The sequence below is a fragment of the Ictidomys tridecemlineatus genome, chromosome 11 (assembly GCF_052094955.1).
Source record: "Ictidomys tridecemlineatus isolate mIctTri1 chromosome 11, mIctTri1.hap1, whole genome shotgun sequence".
In the NCBI taxonomy this organism is placed as follows: domain Eukaryota; kingdom Metazoa; phylum Chordata; class Mammalia; order Rodentia; family Sciuridae; genus Ictidomys; species Ictidomys tridecemlineatus.
In genome coordinates, this window is record NC_135487.1 from 20062714 (window position 1) to 20085106 (window position 22393).

General features: G+C 46.5%; 2 protein-coding genes across 7 annotated transcripts in view; one reads left to right on the forward strand and one right to left on the reverse strand.

Moving 5' to 3' along the window:
- Window positions 1–22393, forward strand: part of Ptpru (protein tyrosine phosphatase receptor type U) — a 170174-nt gene that overhangs the window by 48154 nt on the left and 99627 nt on the right. The gene's annotated exons all lie outside the window — the stretch shown is intronic.
- Window positions 569–22393, reverse strand: part of Mecr (mitochondrial trans-2-enoyl-CoA reductase) — a 42279-nt gene continuing 20454 nt past the window's right edge. Inside the window, exons 4-10 of the mRNA XM_005317710.5 lie at window positions 16979–17122; window positions 13532–13634; window positions 12453–12555; window positions 11301–11374; window positions 8959–9019; window positions 8723–8795; window positions 569–7121 (exon numbers count right to left, since the gene is read on the reverse strand). Coding sequence (XP_005317767.2) covers window positions 6964–7121; window positions 8723–8795; window positions 8959–9019; window positions 11301–11374; window positions 12453–12555; window positions 13532–13634; window positions 16979–17122 — 716 coding nt within the window. The 3' untranslated portion in view covers window positions 569–6963. The remainder of the gene's footprint in view (window positions 7122–8722; window positions 8796–8958; window positions 9020–11300; window positions 11375–12452; window positions 12556–13531; window positions 13635–16978; window positions 17123–22393) is intronic.

Consider the following 22393-nt stretch of genomic DNA (forward strand, 5'->3'; position numbering starts at 1 on the left):
GCCGCCCCCCGGAAGTGTGTGCACCTCCGCGCGGAGCGAAATCGCTTTTGTCCTTTGAACCGGGAGTGGTTTCGGCATCGGCGCAGTTTATCGGAATTAAACGGGCTTCCAAACTTGCATGTCTGTGATCTTGTGCTCTTAATGCGCGATGTCTCTGATCCTTTTATCGTCTCTCAGAGGGGGATAATACTTCCTTTCAAAGTTGTCTTGAGAATTTTGTGAGACTAGACACCAAAAATGCTCAATAAACTATACCAATGTTATTTTAAAATTATTATTTCTGCAGTGCTGGGGTCAAACCCAGGGCCTCTGTCATACTAGTCAAGAGCGCTACCTTTGATTTACAATGTTAGCTTCTATAATATTTTAAGAACAGGAAGCTGTTTAAATAGAAGCAATGTGAGAAGTGGGAGTCATCGTTGGCGTTTGACTAGGCGTGACACGGAGCAAATCACCCCGCCAATCGAACCTGTGTTCTAACCTGTGAAGTCTTGTCGGTGGACAAGATGGGGAGCTCAATAAATATTGGTTCCCTTCGCACCAACTCAATTTTCTTAGAACCACGAAAGGGTTTTGTTTCTCTGCTTTTTATTATTAATTTATTTACTCACTTAGTTTTTGTTACCGGGAATTGAACCCAGGCCAGGGGTGCTTAGACACTGAGCCACATCCCCAGCCCTTATTAATTTTGAGGCAGGGACTCATTACATTGCTGAGGTTGATCTTGAATTTGCAATCCTGTCTCAGCCTCCCAGAGTTACTGGGATTACAGGCACGCGCCTCCAGGTCTGGCTTGTATTTATTTCTTTAAATTGTATTTTGAAAGATAATTCAAAATTCAAATGCTATGTAACAGAAAGTTTTCCCTTTTCTGTCCCCCAGATGCTATTTCCCTCCTCAAAAGCAATTTCTTAAAATGTCCTTCCAAAGGGTGGGGTTGTGGCTCAAGTGGTAGCATGCTCGCCTGGCATGCGTGCGGCCAGGTTCAATCCTCAGCACCACATACAAAGATGTTGTGTCTGCCGAAAACTAAAAAATTAAAAAAATAATAATAATAACCTTCCAGAGGTTAATTTACCCACATAAAGCAGAGCTGGGTAGTACATACACAGTTCTTGGCTTAATTTAATTTGAAAATCATTCCAGAAGAGTACAAAAGGAACTTCCTCGGGACTATTATTATGGCTTATAACGTTTTGTACATGGTAATTTAACCAATCCTCTAGTGAAGGACATTGAGATGGTTTCCCATCTTTCCTCATGAGAATTGCTACAGGAGGAGCCTTGTATATTCATATATGTAAGATCTATTCCTGGAAGTAGGAATATTTGGGTTAAAGAGTGTGAGCACAAGTAGTTTTGGTAGATGTTGTTCAACACTCCATTAAATGCCTTATTCCCATATTTTCCCCAATACCGAGTCATCAAATGTTTTACCTTTTGTCAGTCCTGATTAATGGTATCTCTGGGGGGTTCAAATGGCAACTGTTTTTAATGGAGCAAGTCTCTCTTCATGGTTAAGATGGATTTATGTTTCCCTTTTGCATGTCTGTTTATATCTTTTGCTCATTTTTCTTGATTTATAGGTCACTATATACTAGGAAAATCAGCTCTTTGTCAAATGAATTGCAAATATTTTTTCCCAGTTTGTTGTTTGACTTGTGATTTTGCCTAGAGGTTTGTTTGTTTTTGCCAGTCAAAAACATTAGGTATTTTGGGGATTAAATTTATCCATCCTTTGTTTTTCTTTGGTACTAGTTTTGTATTGTATTTCAAAAGGCCTTCCTCACTCTGAAGTTTAAAAACATTATCAACAACAACAAAAAACCCTCAGTTTAATCTGTTACTTAGCTTATTTTCATATTGCAATCTTTTTTCTTTCTCAGTTCTGGGGATTGAATCTGAGGGCAATGTACCACTGAGCTACGCTCCTCTCAGCCCTTTTAATTTTTAAAAATTTTGAGAGAGGGTCTTGCTAAGTTGTTGGGGCAGACCTCAAATTTGAGGGTCTCCTGTCTCAGCCTCCTGAAGGCTGGGATCATGGGTGTGCCCTGGCATGTGCCACTGTGCCTAGCCTCATGTTGCAATCTTTAAGCCATTTGGAATTTAGAAAATGTGAGGGTAATGCCTGACCTCACACTGCAATCTTTAAACCATCTGGAATTTAGAAAATGTTAGGATCGTGATTTATTTATTTATTTATTTTTGTACTGGGGATTGAACCTCTGAGTTACACCCCCAGCCCTTTTTATTTTGAGACAGGTTCTCACTAAATTGCTCAGGCTGGCCTCAAATTTGTAAAAGGATCATAAGGTTTTAAAGAATAAGCACTAAACCTTGGTTGTCATATAGTCTCATCAATCTGTTGTACAGGAGGGAAAGAATCCACAGAGAGAAAATGCATGTCTCCCAAACCTACTTTCTCTGGAGTTCCCTAACTCTGGAAGTGGCATATCTATCCAGCAAGGAACTAAAGTTCAATCCCCACACTTGGTCTGTCTTGGGTTCTTCCTTCTAAATGTTCACAAATCTGTCTCCTCAGCATTCTCTCTTCCCAACCTACTCCAGGCCTCAACACATATCAGGGCTTCTACGCATGCTACTCTCTCTGCCTGGACTATGGCTGGCTCCCTATCCAGGCCTCATATTTTCTTGTCTGCTTTAAATCAAATACCTACTGAGTTACGATAGCCCTGTGTGTTTTCTTTCACAGTACTACAGTCTGGAATTAGCTTATTTATTCCCTTGTTCTTTGTCTTTCTCCGTCACTAGAATGTAAGCTTGCTGGTACTAGGGGCCGTGGTTTTTTTTTGTTTGTTTGTTTGTTTTTTGTCTCTTTCTGTGTCCCTAGCATACTTAACAGTGCCTTTCATGTAGTATGTTCAGGGAAGTTATAGTTTAGTGTAGTGTCACATGCCTACAGTCCCAGCCTTTGGACGGTTGAGGCAGGAGGATCCCTTCAGTCCAGGAGTTGAGACCAGCCTGGATAACACAGTGAAACCCCTTCTCTCAACAAGTAATCCCTGCTTTTGAATGTGATGCTGAAGATTGAACCCAGAGCCTTAGGCAAGCTAAATGCAGGGTTATGGACACATGGAAAGATTTCTCTTCCCTTTCAGAAGATGTCGTTGTCTCCTTGCCATCTACCTTCAGGCCGGACCTGCTGTCTTCCCAGGAATTTTCCTGCCTGCACATGTGGGCAGATGCAGTGCGGGGCTGAGCATTTCTTCCCCATCATTTCCAACAGTCATGGCTGGGCCCAGTGCCCTACCCTGGGCATGGCGCCTGCCAATGAGCACTGTGGGCATTGCCAAGCGCTTCTAGGCACAAGAACAGTGATGTCTAGAGCACAGGCTCCCACAGGAAACTTTCTTCTGCACCTCAGTCTCCTCCTGAGGAAAGTGGGCTTATTTATCTCATCTCCAAGACAAGACATGCATCAGCACTGTGGGGCTGGCTGCGGGAGCGGCCGGGTGGATGCTCCCTGGAGAGGACTGGGAGAGGCAGGCAGGCAGGCAGCTCCAGGGCTTCAGGTGTGCCTGAGCGTTGCCTTAGGAGTCAGCACCTGTTTGCCTTCCGGCTCTGGAGCCAGTTTCCACTTGCCCTTCCAGATTATTGTCTGAAGATTAGAAATGACGTCTCGCACTAGTATAGAAAAGATGATCCATTTTAAGTCAGATTCCCTTCTGACATTATTTTGTCTGTTTTCTCCCCTCTGCTAGCCTCATGCTGGCAGCCATTAGTTGGTGTTTGAATTTTAGCTGTGGAGGGCTGGGGCGGGTTTACTTGTCTGAAATTCCAAAGACTGAGAACTTCTGATTTTCCGTAGTGCCTACCTCTCCAAATTGTCCCCGGACCTGCTACCAAAGAGATTTCTCTATAGCACAGCTCCACTGGGAGGTCTTTTGTCGGCTACTGCCAATAAGGGCAACCTCCAGTCCCAGCTGGGAATCACCATCTTTCAGGACTCCCTTTTTCAGCTTTACATTGGTTGACTTGATTTAGTTTAAGTTAAGTCACTGAATGATACCATTCAGGATTAGGGACAGTGAAACCTCTTAAACCAGGTCCTGAGGTAGGCAGTTGAGACTTGTGGAAGTCAAAGCCTCAGACTCCTTTGACTTTCTCTCTGTCCCTTTCTTAATGTGGTCAAAGATGGCTGTGCACCCTTCAGGAATCACGTTTGTATCCCAGCTGGGAGGAAGGTAAAAGGGGAAGAAAAGGGTACAGGATGCACCTGGTAACTACATCCTAAAAAAGGTTCCTAAGAAATTGGCATCTAACATCTCTCACAAGGGCAGACCTTGTTGGCTGTAAGGGAAGCAGGGAAACCAGTGTTTACTCCAGCCTACCACGTGCCCACCTCAAAGTTCTAGGTTTTAATTCTTTCTTTCTTTTTTTTTTTGGTACCAGGGATTGAACTCAGGGGCACTCGACCACTGAGCCACATCCCCAGCCCTGTTTTGTAGTTTATTTACAGACGGGGTCTCATTGAGTTGCTTTTTGCCTTACTGTTGCTGAGGCTGGCTTTGAACTTGCAATCCTCCTGTCAGCCTCCCAGAGCCGCTGGGATTACAGGTGTGCACCATCAGGCCTAGGCTCTAGGTTTTAATTCTAATGAGGGGAATGGATAGGGAAAATGAAAAAAGGTCCTGAGATCAATATTCTGCCTCTGAACTTTGCTTGACAGTTTTCTTAGTAATTTTTGTTTCCCTTTCTTGAGCTCATTATAACCATTCTTTGAAGACCAGCCTGAGTGTTACACCTCCAGACCCCAAAAAGTACAACGCATAATTCCCTTCAGTGTTCTCATTTCAAATGTTACTCCAGATCTCCCAGCCTGCTGTTACCAAACCCCCTTCTCCCTGTTGGCCTTTTCCTGGAGTAGTCCCAGAGCCTCCCTCACCATGCCCACGGTCTCCTTGCGTTCTCTACACCCCAACTCTGTGGGTTTCCCTGCAAAACCTCATCTTAACTTTCACTCCCACAGCCTATGGACCGCTGCCTCTCACTTTCAAGCTTCCCCACTTGCCCACGTTGGCCCTCTGTACGAATATCCCATCCCACTAACCTAGCGACTGGGAATGGGGAGCTGGGGCTGATCCTGAGCCAGGTGTACAACATGGCAATACCCAGGGGCACCTGCAGGTCATTCCCAGGCTCAAGCTGAAGCTGGGTCCTTTTCTCTGGAGGACATAGGAGCTGTTCCCAGGGGGAACCTGTTTCTGCTGGGGGATGTGTGTGCACTCACATGCAGCTGAACCCTATTGGCCGGTTTCCCCATGCTCCCTCAGAACTTCAGGGTATTCTGGCTTCAAGACCCTTTATGATCTGACCCCACCCACCTTTCCCACCCCCTTTCTCATTCCCCTCCTCCTTAGGCAGAGCTACACTGGACTGTTAGCAACCCCCAAGTCAGGACCTCTCTGGCCTCCAAACTCTCATATGTGTTTCTGGCTTTGCTTGGTATACATTTTCCCATTTGGCCTTAAAGATTTCTGTGCTGTGGCTCAGTGGTAGAGTGCTTGCCTGGCATGTGTAAGGCACTGGGTTTGATTCTTCGCACCACATTAAATAAAGGCCCATTGACAACTAAAAACGAATAAATAAAAGATTTCTGTGCACAGGATTTCCACTGGGAATTCTTCCTTGACACCGTCAAGCAGAGCTGGGCCCCTTCTGTGTCCCACCCCACAACCTCAACCTTATATGTGATGGTCTGTCTCTTGCACTAGGCTAAGCAACTTGAGGGCTGGCATGACATCTTTCACTGGCGCGCCTCTCTTTGGGCACACACAAGCCTCTCAAAAAATGCTCCCTGAATAAGGCTCTTGAGTTTAAGGGTACAGAAGGACAGGTGACAAGGGAGACATCCCAAAGTTTGTTCTTTGCTTTGGGCAAGAGGATCATGAAACCAACACCAAAGAATCACATAAAGTCCCACTTGTCTTGCCTGAATGAACCTTACCCATGTTTCAGGGTCCTCTGCCAATGTCTCCTCAAAGAAGCCTTGCCCTGGTCCACAGTCCTGCACATGTGCCTTCTCTAAAGCACCAGTCACTGTGGTGGTGACTGTGAGGTTGTTTCATGCAGGTTTTGAGCTGGATGGCTGTTGTGGGAACTGTTCTGTGCACTGTAAAGGTGTGTGTGTGTGTGTGTGTGTGTGTGTTGCTGAGGACTGAACCCAGGGCCTTAAGCATACCAGTGCTCTACCAGCAAGCTACACCCCTGCCCTCCTTGTAGACTGTTGAACGTATCATGACCTCTGCCCACTAGGGGCCAGTGACAATCTCTTCTCCAAGTCATGGCAGCCAAAATGTTCCCAGACATAACCAAATGTCTCTTGGGGGTCAAGTTGCCTCTGGCTGTGAACCACTGGTATAAACTCTACGTCCCTGGTTAGAGTGGAAGCTTCCTAAGGGTTGTCCAGCCACCCAAGATCCCATGTCTGCAGTTTCTTCCGGGCTGGGATGATCTAGTTTGGCATTCACTCTTCCAGGAAACAGATCCTCCTGCCCTGGGCTGGGCTACACACTGGCCAGGAAGGGAGTCCAGTCCTTCTTTGTGGAAGATTCTCCCCTGTGGGTGTGCAGGCTTAAGGGCAGACACTGTGGCTTACTGGCTGTGGCTCTTACACTCACTCACCCAAGTTTTGCTTTCAGGTGGTCAGGAAATGATTCACAGGGACAGGTGAAGGAGAATCAGGGAAGGGCGCTTCCTCGTGCTGCAGGTGGAGGTGCACAGTGTTGCTGCTCTGCAGAGATGACTTCTATTCTTTTTGCCTTTTTTTTTTTTTAAGGATGTTCAGACTTTATTAGATGCCCAAGGCTGACCTCCCCATCCTCCTGGGGGAAGAGGCAGCAAGTGGAGAGCAGTCCGGGGAAGGCTGGGCCCTAACTGAAGGGCCTGAAGCCAGCTTTGTGGGTCCACTTCCCCCCCACTCACTGCCCCTCCAGCTGCAGCTCACATGGTGAGAATCTGCTTGGAAGACACGAAGGGCTCCATGGAGGCTTCCAAAGCCCGCTGGTAGTCCTGGAGTGGGACCTCTGAGCATGCAGGGGCTGTGAGCTGGCCTCGGTGGATGAGGTCACACAGAGTGAGAATCAGCCCCTGGAACTCGTCTGTGGGAAGAAGTCAGATGGGGGACAACAGCTGGGGCTTGGTGAGATGGCAGGTGGACTTCCCGTGGATGCCCTGCCTTTGCTAAGGATGGGGTGGTGGTGGAAGCAGCCTGGTCCCACCTGGATTCAGGACAGTGAGGGCCAAGATGGGGTCAGAGGACGATGGGGTGGGAGCCGAGGAGCTCCTGGGCAGGCAGAGACCCTTCTGAGTGGTGGCTAACATGGCTCACACCACACAGCGCTGCTGGGACGGGGCTGCCTACTGATAGGCAGGAGGGTGGGGACCATTACTTGGAGGCAGGGAAGGCAGAGGGCCCCAGGAGGGAGGCGGGAGAGCCTGCCACGCCAGCTCACATGGAACAGATGAGCTCTGCTCTCCCTATGGTCCAGGACTCCCTCAGGACCCCTCGAGCTGAGGCCACTGCCCTCCCCTCCCTGAACCTGCCTCCTGCTAAGGACCCGGTATGGTGCTAGAAGAGCTCAAGTAAGCCTTGGCCGAGGTGCTTTTCATAGACATAGCCTCATTCAACCTTCGAATCTAATCCTTCGTCCTGCTTAAAAACACTTAGTGACTCCCCGGTTGCCTTCAGGACAAAGCCTGAACTCCTTAAAAAGGCTTATAAGGCCTTCTGTAATTGGTCTGAACCTGCCTGTCCAGCTGCCCAGCCCAGCCCAGACTGAAAGCTCCACTCCCTCAGGACCACGGTGGTGCCTCATGAGTCACACTCTCTTTTATGGGCTTTTGCTGTTTCTGCCTGAACACCCTCGGCCCAGCAGGGCGCCCTCCCTTCACTTGATAATTCCATGTCAGTCTTCCTTCTCAGCTGAGGTCACTCTGGGGTGCAGGTCCTCTGGGACAGGAAGAACAGCATGCCGGGGCTCAGGTTCTGGAGTCAGAGAGCCTATCTGCTCACATCCTGGCTGCCCCACTCTCTAGGTGGGGTGACTCTGGGCAAGCTCAGCCACTCTATTTTTTTTTTTTTTTGTACCAGGAATTAAACCCAGGGGTGCCTACCTACTGAGCTACATCCTCAACCTTTTTTTTTTTTTTTCTTTTTTTAGACAGAGTCTCACTAAGTTGCTAAGCCTGGCTTTGAACTTGTAATTCTCCTGCCTCAGCCTCTGCATCTCTGGATTATAGGGGTGCGCCTTCCTAGCCACTCTGAACCTTAGTTTCCTCCTTTGACAAACATGGCTCACAAGAGTTTAAATGATCATGATGTTGGAGCCGAGGTAGAGATCCAGCAACTTGCCCCAGGTCCCACAGGTGGGCTAGGCAGGACCTAGATCCCGTGAGGGTGGACACAGGACTTAAACACAGGCGTGCTGGCTCCAGTCTGCCCTCCTTACTTGGTCGTCTTCCCCACTGTCGCTGTCGGGACAAGAGCACTGTCTTATTCTACACTGTGGCCCTACCACTAACAGTTTAGTCTAAGAACATTGCTGGCTGCAGCTGTGGCTAGAATGATTTTCCTTTATCCTGCCATAGTGTTGAGGACCCAGTCACCTCTGTAGGGCTCAGTGTAGCTGGTCCCTTCTGCAGCCATGCTAGGCACTCCTGTCTCCTGTGACCCTTGGTAACAGGGCCATCATCCACTCACCTGGACTGTGATCTTTCTTCCATTGCGACAACCAAAAGCCCCGAAGTTTGAGGTCCTTAAAAATGAGCAGGCTCTGCGGACACAGGAGGGACATGCTGGGCCGGAAGGGTAAAACTTCCAGGTACCCGTTAAGGGTATAGAATTCTCCCAGGGACAGGAAAATGGTCAGAGTGTGGTGCCAAGGGAACAGGCCGAGGCATCTGGGCCCATCTGCTGGCATCCTCCCCGCAGCTCACCACAGGCGCTGTGACGGGCTGCTTGGCCATCCCCCCGTAGGTCACCATGGTTCCTCCAGGCCTGAAGAGTCCAAAGAGAACAAAGAGTGGGTGCAGGCCGAGGAGAGGCCTTCTTGAACCTGCCACAGCACATCTACTCCTCACTTTTAAACCTTGACCTGGGAAGGGCAAAAAAAAAAATAGATCCCTGCGCTCAACCCTGACAGAGGGAGTCAGGAGGCAAGAATCTATACCAACAGCACGCACCACCCTCCACATGAATGGGGTGCTCAGCGGCGCCGGGAACCCATGGATCCCACTCACCCACTGATCCCACCCACCCAGTCAGGGTTTGCATCCCACCATCCAGCTCCAGCTCTGCTCCCGCTTATGGGAGGGTGACTTTGGGACCTTGGGAGACCTAAGGAAAACGACCCAGACCTTGGCTTTTCATGTGTAAATGCTCCTTCTAAAAATCAGTGCCTCAATACTTCTACAGATAGGAGTGAATGTGGGTGGTGAAGAGGACAATGTCCTGACCCTGTAGGAGGTGCTGCCTCAGTAGCTGCTGAGTGATACACACACTTGGCTGTACATAGGAGTGAGGTGAGTATAATTTTTAAAAGCTAATAAGCTAGGACTTTTCATGCTTGACTTGACCTTTGTTCCCCTCCTGACTCCCTGGCTCTTTTAGGAGTCTTGAGGTCAAGGATGACCTGAAGCGTATTTTAGGACGCCACAAGGCAGACTTACTACAAAATGGAAGAGCTGACTGACTATGGCCCTGAGGCTGCTGGGGAGTTTAATCATTTTCTTGTATGTGCAGCACTGGGGGTTGAACCCAGGGCCTCCTGCATGTCACCCATGTGTTCTACCCGAGCTGCAGCCCCAGGACCTAGTTTGGTCTAAAGTTCCCTTCAACTGGCGCTTGCTATAGAAAGCAGTTCCTGAGGGGACTGAGCCCTCTCTCCTCTGTGTCCCTGCTGTACTTGGCTGATCAGAACAGCTGACTTTTACTGTCTACAATGCCAAGCACAGTTCTGAGCATGTTACGTGTACCATCTCAGGGCATCCTCATAGTGACCCCAAGGGAACACTTGGATACACTCATTTTGCAAATGAGAAAACTTAAATCCATTCCTCAATTGAATAATGAGTTATTTGTATATCACTTCAGTGGCCTTTAGATTACTCTTGGGAAGCAGAATGGGTTTCTATTACTCCAACTGTAGAGATGAAGGGGCTGAAGCTTGGATCATTTTTCAGGTATTGCCTAACTTTCCACAGGTCCACAGCTGGCAAGAGCAGAGTTAGGGCTGGAACCTAGCCACTCTGACTCCAATGCCTACACTTGTGACCAGTGCACAATGCTTTCTCTGGCAAAGACATGGGGGTCATAGTTTGCCTCAGAGGTTGCTAAATTTAGGGCTCAAGAGATCTTCTCCAGAGTCATGCAAACTTGGGTGACCTGGCTCTCTGCTGACTATACCTTTGGCAAGGAAACTACCTCCTCTGGGACTCATTTGCTTTAAGTGTAAAATGGAGGTGAGGGGTCTGGGGGTGTAACTTGGTGTCAGAACATGTGTCAGTACACGCATGGCCTTGGGTTCAACTTCCAGCACCAAAGGGGGGGGGGAAGCGGAATTAAAACACTTCAAACAGCACACACAGAGGCAGGTGCATGTGCTCAGTGATCCTCTGCCCAGCTCTCTAGTCATGTGGCTCATCTGCCCACCTAGTCCGTGAGTTCTCCTGCAGTGTCTCAGCCAACTCTGTCCCTGGTAGCTAGTGAGTGCTCAGCAAATTATTAACTAAATCAGTGTAGAGGGGACTTCTGCTCTAGTTGGCAAGTCTTTTCAGGGGCTCTCCAGCTGACGTTTATGTCAGAGGAAAGGACAGAATGTGCACAGATAATGCTGCCATGGTGCTTGGCTGAGGGATGAGAGAACCTTTAGGTTTTCCTTTGTACTTTTACATGTTTCAAAATGTTTTGAAATAGATATAATGTTACTTGTAAATTAGAATCTAGTTTTAAAAGCTAATAAAAATTTTAAAAGCTACTAAGTTCAGACTAAGTGACTTTTAAGAGGCCCCAAATTTATGAATCCTTGACCATCCTGTGATGGAGAGCTTAGCAGTTGATTTCTGGAGTCCCTGGGAAACAGGTCTCTTGGTCCCATATAGGAGGAGACTGAGAAAGAAGTGCCCAAGGAGCCGGATGTCTTTGGTCCTTGTTTCCTACTCAATGTTGTGCTAATCTGGTTTTGGCTCACATTGACCATTGGGTCTGGGTCACTTGATGTCCTCCCAGTTAGTGACCTAGAAGCTTGAGCAAACTAGCCCTGTAGGGTAGAGGGACTTACGCTAAATGCCGCAGCAACTCTGTGGAGCTTTTCCCGCCAACACAGTTGAGAGCAAGCCGTGGCTGGGGTGTGTTCTGGAAAACAAGGAGTCTGCCGTGAGGGAGCAACCCTTTTACACGTGGGTTTGAAGCTTCTACAAATACTTCCCTGACCCGTGCAGTGTCAAAAGGAGGGAGTGAAGGGAATGGGGTGGTCATGGCTTTGATCTTGCTTTTTCTGCCTGGGAGGAGCCTGTAGCAACTTCGGAACAGGCTTTACAGAGACAGGTGCTCTGTGATCCTCCTCCCAGCTCTCGGGTCACGTGGCACATCTGCCCACCTAGTCTGTGAGTTCTCCCATAGTATCTCAGCCATCTCTGTACATGGTAGATAGTGAGTGCTCGATTCAGGACTTGGTTCAAAACATGCCTCCTCCGGGAAAGAAGAGACATGGAGCATCTGTGGTCAGTTTTGAGCAGCTTTAGCTCCCTTAATGCTCCTTAGCTGGGTACTTTAGACTCTGTTTACATGTGATGTGCTGGTCTAGAGCTCCAGAAACGTTCTCAAGGGGCATACATTCCTGAGTGGGTGCATGTGTTTGGTGTCTCCAGCTGGTTCACTTAACAAGGGTGGTGACAGGGTTTGCTCACTTACTGGGAGTTGTGGGACGAGGGCAGACGTTGTGGAAGGGCCAAGGTTCTACATTCAGAGACCCTGGGGCCAGCCCTGATGGACCACTTATATCTACGTGATTCTGGTCAAGTCATTTATCTTTTCTGAGTGTGGGTTTCCTCATTGAAAGAGACTCAGGACTCGGGACTTACCTGGGAATTATCAGGTAAAATGGAGGCAGAAGCTTAGGAATGGTTGACTCTTTTCTCTTCCCTCTCTGTGTCTCAAGTTTCCTCAGGTCCTCTCCCAACTCTAAGATTTATATCTGCAGTATGGGCTGATGTAACTCACCATAAATGTTTAAAACTGCAAATCATACAGGATTTTCTAAACTTTGAAGTTTCCCCTGCTTCCCTCAAGCATCTGAACACTTCATGCAAGCTGTCCCTTGGCTAAGGGAACAGGCTTTACAAGAGGCAAAAAGGAGGGGTGCAGACAGGAGCAAAAGCTTTCTTTAGGAGATGGGCATGGGATGGAGAAGCAATGCCCTTTCCCTGGGTACCTTGAACAAGTTTTTTGCTTCTGGCTTTCTTAGTTCCTCCTCTGTGATGACATGCTCGGCCCCCAGATCCTTTAGTCTGTCCATCAGTTTCTGGATGTCAGGCCTGAAAGTCAAACACAATCCAAAGTCCCTCATCATACCTGCTGGCTTCCTCTCCCCAAAGCTGCCAGGACTCCTCTGCTACAGCTGTAAGAATCCATATTTCTTTTCTGGGAGGCTGGGATTGGGGTTAAGCCAGGCCTCGAGCAGGGGCCAGCCACAAAATTAATCCTGTGCCAGCAGCTCCTAGCCTTGTTTCCTTGCCGGCCATTCTTCCCTGGACAGAGCCAGGGCTGGGAGGTTTCTGCAGTCTCTGCCAGCTCAGGGGTGCTAGAAACCATCTGTGCCCAGAAAGAAGTGATCCCACTTCCTAAAATTTTCTACTGAAATAATAACCTCCCCCGACTTTTCCAGGAGCAATCAGGGTGTTGTACAAACGCAAACACACTCTGGCCGAGGAGTGGCCCTGGTGTCTTGGGCAAGAATCATTTTTGTTAGCATGAATGAGGAGATGGGGAACTGGATGATGTGGCGGAAGGAAAATAAGCCTGTGGGCGACTCTTCCTGAACAAGCTGCCTTCTCTCTCTGAAACTCAGTTTCCTCATCTGTAAAAGAGAGGAGAAACCTGCTCCATCTCCTTCACAGTAGGATTTAGTGCACAAATGCAAGGGGAAGAGGGGCCCAGGGCTTGACAGTTCGCAGGAAGAACAGTACAACTCAAAACATTTCCACATGTTAACTGTGGATGTAAACACATGGGGGTATCAGAAGTCGTTTCCAAAACTCCTAGCTGTTCAGAAACAACAATCTCCACCTCCTTCCCGTGTCTCTACATTTCAGATTCACTCATCCTATAGCCAAGTGCCACCTGGACTTCATTTCTTGGGGCTGACTCATCAGCTTCAGCTGCCAACTGTTCCTCAGTAAAGGAGGCCAGTTAGGCTTTGCAATGGCGCCCTCTGGTGGAGGTATGAGCACCGGCAGGGATGCGAGAGGAAAAGGTCCAAGTCATGATCTGGAATTAGGCCTCCCCACCCACCTGTCTCGGACCACATTGATGGTCCTTAGGCCCAGGGCTGCGGCGATCTGAATGACTGCTTGCCCCACTCCACTGTTGGATGCATTCTGGATGACAGAGTCCCCTGTGGATCCAGGAAGAGACCCAAGTCAAGCCTTGCACACCTGAAAAAGGTCAAGGACTCCCAGCCTGGGATCCTAGGATAGTGGAAGAGGCGAAGTGTTCAGGCCCCAGAAGGACCCAGGATCTGGCATTGAAGCCTTTGGAACTCAGATTTTGGGCCTTAACGCACTGTTTTCTCGATCCTTCCCAAACTTCCGTAACATCCATTATGCCTTCCAGAACTGGTCACTTAGTGTCCACAGAGGACATAATTTAAGGCCCAACTGGTTTTATATCCTTCATCATCCTCCCAAATTCTTTGTCCTCTGTGTCTGCTTAGATTATTTCCTTGGGTTGAAATTGCTCCCCTCCTTTTAACATCCTATGTGATCCTCAAAGATCAGCTCAAGCGTGGTTCTTCATGGAGCCCTCCTGGGTTCTCCCTGTTGTGCTCCCACACAGGCTGTGAGTGTCTCTATTGATCACATGCTGTGGCCCCGGCCCACAATCAGTTGTAGAGGCGGCGTCTATCAACCTGCAGCTTCTCAAGGGAAGGGCCGTGTAGTAGTGAATAAAGGTGTGCTGCTTTGAAATAGGATTAAGAGTTTCAATGGAAAAACTTGGGTTGGGGATGTGGCTCAAGCGGTAGTGGGCTCGCCTGGCATGCGTGCGGCCTGGGTTCGATCCTCAGCGCCACATACCAACAAAGATGTTGTGTCCGCCGAGAACTAAAAAATAAATATTAAAAATTCTCTCTCTCTCCTCAAAAAAACAAAACAAACTGGCAACCCCTGAAACAGAGTCCTGCAGGCAGTTTGTGGTCAAAGCACAGGACTGGCTTTGGAACTTGCAGTGGGGGAGGCAGTCAGGCACACTAGGGAGAACATGGCTCTGGAACAGATGGAACTGGGTGAATTCCAGTATAACCAGTGACGAACTAGACAAGGCAAGTTGTGTCCTTTTTGAACTTCAGTTTTCTCCTCAGAAAACAGGAATCCTAAGAGCACCAATCAAGGTGCCCCTGACTGGAATCAAATGCTCTGTGTCCAGGCAGGTGCTCTGTTAGCTATGAAATGCTCCCTGGTGTTTGAGAGGTATCTGGGATCTGTGCACAGTGGGTGGAGCTAGAGACAGAGGGCTCCTGAGAGAAGGCTGTATCCACACTCTGCCAGGGTCAGCATAAAGGTTCTCACTCCCTAGTGCACTGTGACTCAATCTAGAGGGTCACAGGCAGCACTGTTTTGTTTTAGTTAGATTTGAGAAGAATAAAAAATAACAGAGTGCATCTCACATGGTAAGGACAAATACTGTGCTGTGAAGCTTTGGTTTCATATATATTTATAATTTTCATACATGTGTATGTACTAGATAACAATGTGAAATGTGATTCCTACTATGGGTCAAGATTCTAAGTTTGTTCAATGCTGATCTAGCCCAGGACAATAGCCTTGAAGCAGACAAGTGGAGAAGTGCTCAGTGGGCACGGTGGGTATCATCAAAATGTGCAGATTTGTCCACCACAGCTGCAGCCCAAATCAGGAGTGGTTTGAGGGGATGTGATGCAGGTGCCACAGTGTCTGCTATACTAGGACTCCAGCCGAGGTCCCTGGTCCCACCTCCTGACTTTTTCCATGGAAAGCTCCTAAGACCCCTCTGCCATAGCCCTGAAAAGCCACACTGCTCTCCATGAGCTGGGATCAATGTCCCCCCAGGCCTCAGGCAGCAGCTGCCTACCCAGCTCCATCACATTCCATCAGCACATGGCTTCAGTGTCCTTGCTGGCATGAGAGAGGCAGCCTGGGCATTTCTATAGTTCCTGCCAGCTCATGGATATGCAGGGTGCGGGGCAACTTGCAAAAGGCGGGGGTGTGGGGGCTGGGGGTGCAGCTCAGTGGTAGAGTGTTTGTCTAGCAAGCATGAGGCCCAGAGTTGGATCCCCACTACTGCATACCAAACCAAACCAAACCAAACCACGGGGGATGGGAGTTGGTGGAAAACTGGCCCAGCCTCCTGCACTTGGGGCTAATTCTAGAGTGAGCTCCATGAGGGTCTCTGCAGAGTCCTAGTGGGACTGAGTCGGGTCGCCCACAGCACTAACTGGCCTTAATGTCTTTGCCTTCCTGTGACCACTACCCGAAAGAACTGCCTGGTCCCACTCCTGGTCTAAGGCTCTGCTTTCAGGGGAACCCAGATAAAACACATGGCTCTGTTGTTTACTTGCTGAGGGACTTCTTGCAAGTTCACCTCTCTAAGGAAGACTAATAAAAGCAGCTGGTACTTCTTGCCCAGCAGGCTGGCTGCTGTGCTAAGTGTCATGCTGCTGCAGTTCATCAACCCTCCTTATTCTCTCTCTTGTTTTTTTTTTTTTATAAAGTTTTTTTTTATTAGAATACAGCCACTCTTATTTCTTTTATTAGATTTTATTTTGTTTCTTAGTGACCTAAGTATAAAATTATTTTTCTTCTTCTATTAAGTTGAGAACTTTCACTTTTTCACTTCTTTTTTTTTTTTAAGAGAGAGAGAGAATTTTAATATTTATTTTTTTAGTTTTCAGTGGACACAACACCTTTGTATGTGGTGCTGAGGATCAAACCAGGGCTGAACACATGCTAGGTGAGCACACTACCGCTTGAGCCACATCCCCAGCCCCTTATTCTCCATCTTAAGGATGAAAACTCTGCTGACTTGAGCCATGAGTTCAGCTAGTGAAGGTGAAGTTGGGTTCAGACCTAGGTTGTGTGCCTGGGCCTTGAGCTCTTAACCAATGACATTAAGCTCCCTGCACAGCTTTGAAGGCGAAACACTCCATGGGGATAATGCCTGCACACGCACCTACGGATGGAAAGTGCTGTATTAATGCTGAGCAGAATTAGTAACACCAAGTTCAGCATTTTACTGAAAACACAGAGACTGTGTCTATCTTGTCTGGCTTTGTGTCCCCAGAGCTTAGCACAGCTCGACACATTTTTGCTGAGTGACAGAATTCCATCCCAAGCTCTAGGGAATTTGACCCTATAGCAGTTTCCAAGGTTGTACTCCTCGTGAGCTCACAGGGTGTTTTCTAGGAACCAAGTTAACATCTTTTATATATATTTTCAGTTGTGGATGGAAAAATACCTTTATTTTTTTATTTATTTATGTGGTGCTGAGGATTGAACCCAGTGCCTCACATGTGTTAGGCAAGTGCTTTATCGCTGAGTCCCAGCCCCAGCCCCCAAGTTAACAACTTCCTAAGTAAAAACGATAGCAGCACACTTGTTGAGGCAGGGGCCCATCATCTTCCCAGGCCTTCCACCCCCCAGTCAGGATCTGGGTGCACTCTGGTGAGGAGGCCCTGGCCTGCTTTCCCTACTTGTAAGTTCCTACCTGGCTTCAGCTGCTCAAAGTCCACCAACATCCTGTAGGCTGTGCAGGGGTTGACACTCAGGGTGGCAGCACTCTGAAGAGGGATGTCATTGGGAACTTGGATCAACGCTTTCTCACTGAACACGGCCTCGGTCTGCCAGGTTCCTGAGTCAGGGGATGAGGCCAGATTAGTGAGGAGGATCCCTCTGCCCATCCAATCCCAGATCAGTCTTTGGTCCATGGGCATCTAGGACAGTAGACTTTAAGTAATGCTTAAAGGAAAAGGAAAATCTTGAAGTCCCCTTTGAAGTCTTTGAGTCCTCATGATGATTACACAAGGTATGTTTTGTTATTCCTATTTTCAAAATGTGGTAGGGGAGGTTCGAAGAGGTTGCCTCACTGAGTTATTGGATTTAGCTGATGTCACAGCACTAGTGCCTGAGGACCCCAAGCTACTAGACTCTGAAGGCAAGACAGTCATGTAACAGTAGGGCAAGGGAAGCCAAGAAGGCCCCCTTTCCCGCCATATCCTCATTCTCCTCCAGGGCGGGCTGCCTGGGCTGGTGTTGGGAAACAGTGTCAAGGCAGAAGTCAAGGGCTCAGATTTGGCACCTGGGTTTTCTCTTTTCTTTCTTTTTTGCTTTTCTGGTTCTGGGGATTGAGCTGGGGGTGCTTTACTGTTGAGACACATTCCAGCCTCTTTTATTTTTTGAGACAAGGACTCACTAACTTGCTGAGTAGCCTGAGCTGGCCTTGAACTTGTGATCCTCTGTCTTAGCCTCCTGGGACACTGGGATTCCAGACACGCATCACAGTACCTGGTGGTACTTGTTTTTTCTAGTCTGCTAGTTTGATCAAATTCCCAAGCCACTGAGTTTTATGATTCTAAAGTGTAAATGACACTGGTAAGAACAGCCTTATTGGCTTTCCTAGGAACTGTTGTGAAAATCAAATGAGATACAGGAGACGAAGAAATCCTGTAAACTGGAAGAAATGATCATTAACCACCAGCCCACATTCTACGTCCAGACAAAGAATCATAGACTATTGGTACCGAGAAGGCCTTTTTCAAGTATCAAACCCTTCCCACAATGGGAGGCACTGAGGGAGGGACCTGCCCAAAGACATGGGGGTAATCTGGGTAGAGCGTGAGCTAGACCCTGGGTGTGTGGGCTATCTCCATGGCCAAGTACATAAAACACACACGTACACACACTCACATTCACACATACTCACAAACCTTTGTTCATTTGTTCATTCAACTGATCCTTTCTTCGTTTCTTTTTATTTTTTAATAGATGGGGTCTTGCTGTGTTTCCCAGGCTGGCCCTGAACTTCTGGGCTCAAGTGACCCTCCTTCCCTAGCTCTTTGAGTAAATCTGACTATATGCACTCACCACCATGCTCAGCTACATTCCTTCATTCATTCTAGAGGAGCAGAGCAGGTGAAAAACAAACAGGCAAATACAAGAATTAAAACTTATTATTTTTTTGGTACTGGGGATTGAACCCAGCAGCACTTAACTACTGAGCTATATCCCCAGCCCTCTTTTATGTTTTATTTTGTAACTGAATATCTTTTTCCTTTTTTTTGGTGGTACTGGGGATTGAACCTAGGGCCTTGTGCATGTGAGGCAAGCACTCTACCAACTGAGCTATGTCCCCAGCCCTATGTTTTATTTTGAGATAGGGTCTCACTGAATTGGGGCCTCACTAAGTTGCTGAGACTGGCTTTGAACTTGCAATCCTCCTGCCTCAGCCTCCCGAGTCACTGGGATTATAGGTATGTGCCACAACCAGCAAAAATTATAATTTATAAAGAGACAGTAGCAGGAGAGGGATTTAGGTGGATGGCTAGGACAGAGATATTAACCACTTCAAGTATACAAAAAAACATTCTATGCAGAGGAAAAAGCATATGCAAAGACTTTGAGGCAAGACATATAAAAGGATGGGACTGCGCAGGCTGGGGTTGTGGCTCAGTGGTAGAACACTTGCCTAGGATGTGTGAGGCCCTGGGTTTGAGTCTCAGCACGGCATATAGATAAATGAATAAAATAAAAATCCATCCACATGTAAAAAAATTTTTTTTTAAAAAAGGATGAGATGGAAGAATACACACTGGAGGGCGAAGAGTGCTGGGAGGAGTGGCTTGAGATGCTGAGAGTCCTACAGACTTTCAGGACCTTGACTCATGGTAACCACGAGTTCCACTGTGAACTAGTACACACATATACATAACTGAGAATAAGCCAGAGTTTCATGGAACAATATACACCCTTACTCTGTGCTACAATTTGGATCTGAAAGGTCCTCCAAAGGCCCAAGTGTGGAAGACTTGATCTATAGCCTGTAGCACTGTTGGGAGATGGGCCCCAGTGGAAGGAAGTCAGGTCAATGGGAGTGTGACCTTGAAGGGTCTATTGGGACTGTGACCCCTTCTCTTACTCTTTAAAAAAAAATTTTTTTTTTTAGTTGTAGATGAACATAATACCTTTATTTTTATGTGGTGCTGAGGATGAACTCAGTGCCTCACATGTGCTAGGCAAGTGCCCTACAACTGAACCCCAGCCCCAGCCCTCCTCTTATTTTTTATTTGCTTCCTGGCCACCACAAAGTAGACAGGTTTCCTCTGCCATGTGTTCTTGCCATGATGTTCTGTCGCCAGAGGCCCAAGGCAATAAGAACAACTAACTGTGGGATGCAAGGATGGTTCAATATACGGAAATCAATAAATGTTATTCACCACATCAATAGACTTAAAGATAAGAACCATATGATCATCTCGATAGACGCAGAGAAAGCATTCGACAAAGTACAGCATTCCTTTATGTTCAAAACATTAGAAAAATTAGGGATAACAGGAACTTACCTTGACATTGTAAAAGCTATCTATGCTAAGCCTCAGGCTAGCATCATTCTGAATGGAGAAAAGTTGAAGGCATTCCCTCTAAAATCTGGAACAAGACAGGGATGCCCTCTCTCACCACTTCTATTTAATTTAGTCCTTGAAATACTAGCCAGACCAATTAGACAGACAAAAGAAATTAAAGGCATAAAAATAGGAAAAGAAGAACTTAAATTATCACTATTTGCGAATGACATGATTCTATACCTAGAAGACCCAAAAGGGTCTTCAAAGAAACTACTAGAACTAATAAATGAATTCAGCAAAGTGGCAGGATATAAAATCAACATGCATAAATCAAAGGCATTTCTGTATATCAGCGACAAAACTTCTGAAACGGAAATGAGGAAAAACACTCCATTCACAATATCCTCAAAAAAAAATAAAATACTTGGGAATCAACCTAACAAAAGAGGTGAAAGATTTATACAATGAAAACTACAGAACCCTAAAGAGAGAAGTAGAAGAAGATCTTAGAAGATGGAAAAATATACCCTGTTCATGGATAGGCAGAACTAACATTATCAAAATGGCAATATTACCAAAAGTTTTCTATAGGTTTAATGCAATGCCAATCAAAATCCCAAAGGCATTTCTTGTAGAAATAGATAAAGCAATCATGAAATTCATATGGAAAAATAAAAGACCCAGAATAGCAAAAGCAATTCTAAGCAGGAAGTGTGAATCAGGTGGTATAGCGATACCAGATTTCAAACTATATTACAGAGCAATAGTGACAAAAACAGCATGGTACTGGTACCAAAACAGGCGGGCGGACCAATGGTATAAAATAGAGGACACAGAGACTAATCCACAAAGTTACAACTATCTTATATTTGATAAAGGGGCTAAAAGCATGCAATAGAGGAAGGATAGCATCTTCAACAAATGGTGTTGGGAAAACTGGAAATCCATATGCAACAAAATGAAACTGAATCCCTTTCTCTCGCCATACACAAAAGTTAACTCAAAATGGATCAAGGAGCTTGATATCAAATCAGAGACTCTGTGTCTGATAGAAGAAAAAGTTGGCTCCGATCTACATATTGTGGGGTCGGGCTCCAAATTCCTTAATAGGACACCCATAGCACAAGAGTTAATAACAAGAATCAACAAATGGGACTTACTTAAACTAAAAAGTTTTTTCTCAGCAAGAGAAACAATAAGAGAGGTAAATAGGGAGCCTACATCCTGGGAACAAATTTTTACTCCTCACACTTCAGATAGAGCCCTAATATCCAGAGTATACAAAGAACTCAAAAAATTAGACAATAAGATAACAAATGACCCAATCAACAAATGGGCCAAGGACCTGAACAGACACTTCTCAGAGGAGGATATACAATCAATCAACAAGTACATGAAAAAATGCTCACCATCTCTAGCAGTCAGAGAAATGCAAATCAAAACCACCCTAAGATACCATCTCACTCCAGTAAGATTGGCAGCCACTATGAAGTCAAACAACAACAAGTGCTGGCGAGGATGTGGAGAAAAGGGTACACTTGTACATTGCTGGTGGGACTGCAAATTGGTGCGGCCAATTTGGAAAGCAGTATGGAGATTCCTGGGCAAGCTGGGAATGGAACCACCATTTGACCCTGCTATTGCCCTTCTTGGACTATTCCCTGAAGACCTTAAAAAGAGCATGCTACAGGGATACTGCCACATCGATGTTCATAGCAGCACAATTCACAATAGCTAGACTGTGGAACCAACCCAGATGCCCTTCAATAGATGAATGGATAAAAAAAAAATGTGGCATTTATACACCATGGAATATTATGCAGCACTAAAAAATGACAAAATCATGGAATTTGCAGGGAAATGGATGGCACTAGAGCAGATTATGCTTAGTGAAGCTAGCCAATCCCTAAAAAACAAATACCAATGTCTTCTTTGATATAATGAGAGCAACTATGAACAGAGCAGGGAGGAAGAGCAGGAAGAAAAGATTAACATTAAACAGAGACATGAGATGGGAGGGAAAGGGAGAGAAAAGGGAAATTGCATGGAAATGAAGGGAGACCCTCATTGCTATTCAAAATTACATATAAGAGGTTGTGAGGGGAATGGGAAAATAAACAAGGAGAGAAATGAATTACAGTAGATGGGGTAGAGAGAGAAGATGTGAGGGAAGGGGAGGGGTGATAGTAGGGGATAGGAAAGGTAGCAGAATACAACAATTACTAATAGGGCATTATGTAAAATTGTGGATGTGTAACTGACGTGATTCTGCAATCTGCATTTGGGGTAAAAATTGGGAGTTCATAACCCACTTCAATCTAATGTATGAAATATGATATGTCAAGAGCTTTGTAATGTTGTGAACAACCAATAAAAAAAAAAAAGAACAACTAACTGATCATGGACTAGAAGCTGTGAAACCAAAATACACCTTTCCTTTTTTATCTCAGATATTTTGACATAGATATGGAAAGCAAACATACTATGGGTGATATACTCTGCTATTATTTTTCTATTCTGCTTAATTTTAGTAATAAGAAAAAAATTCCATTTGTAACCCA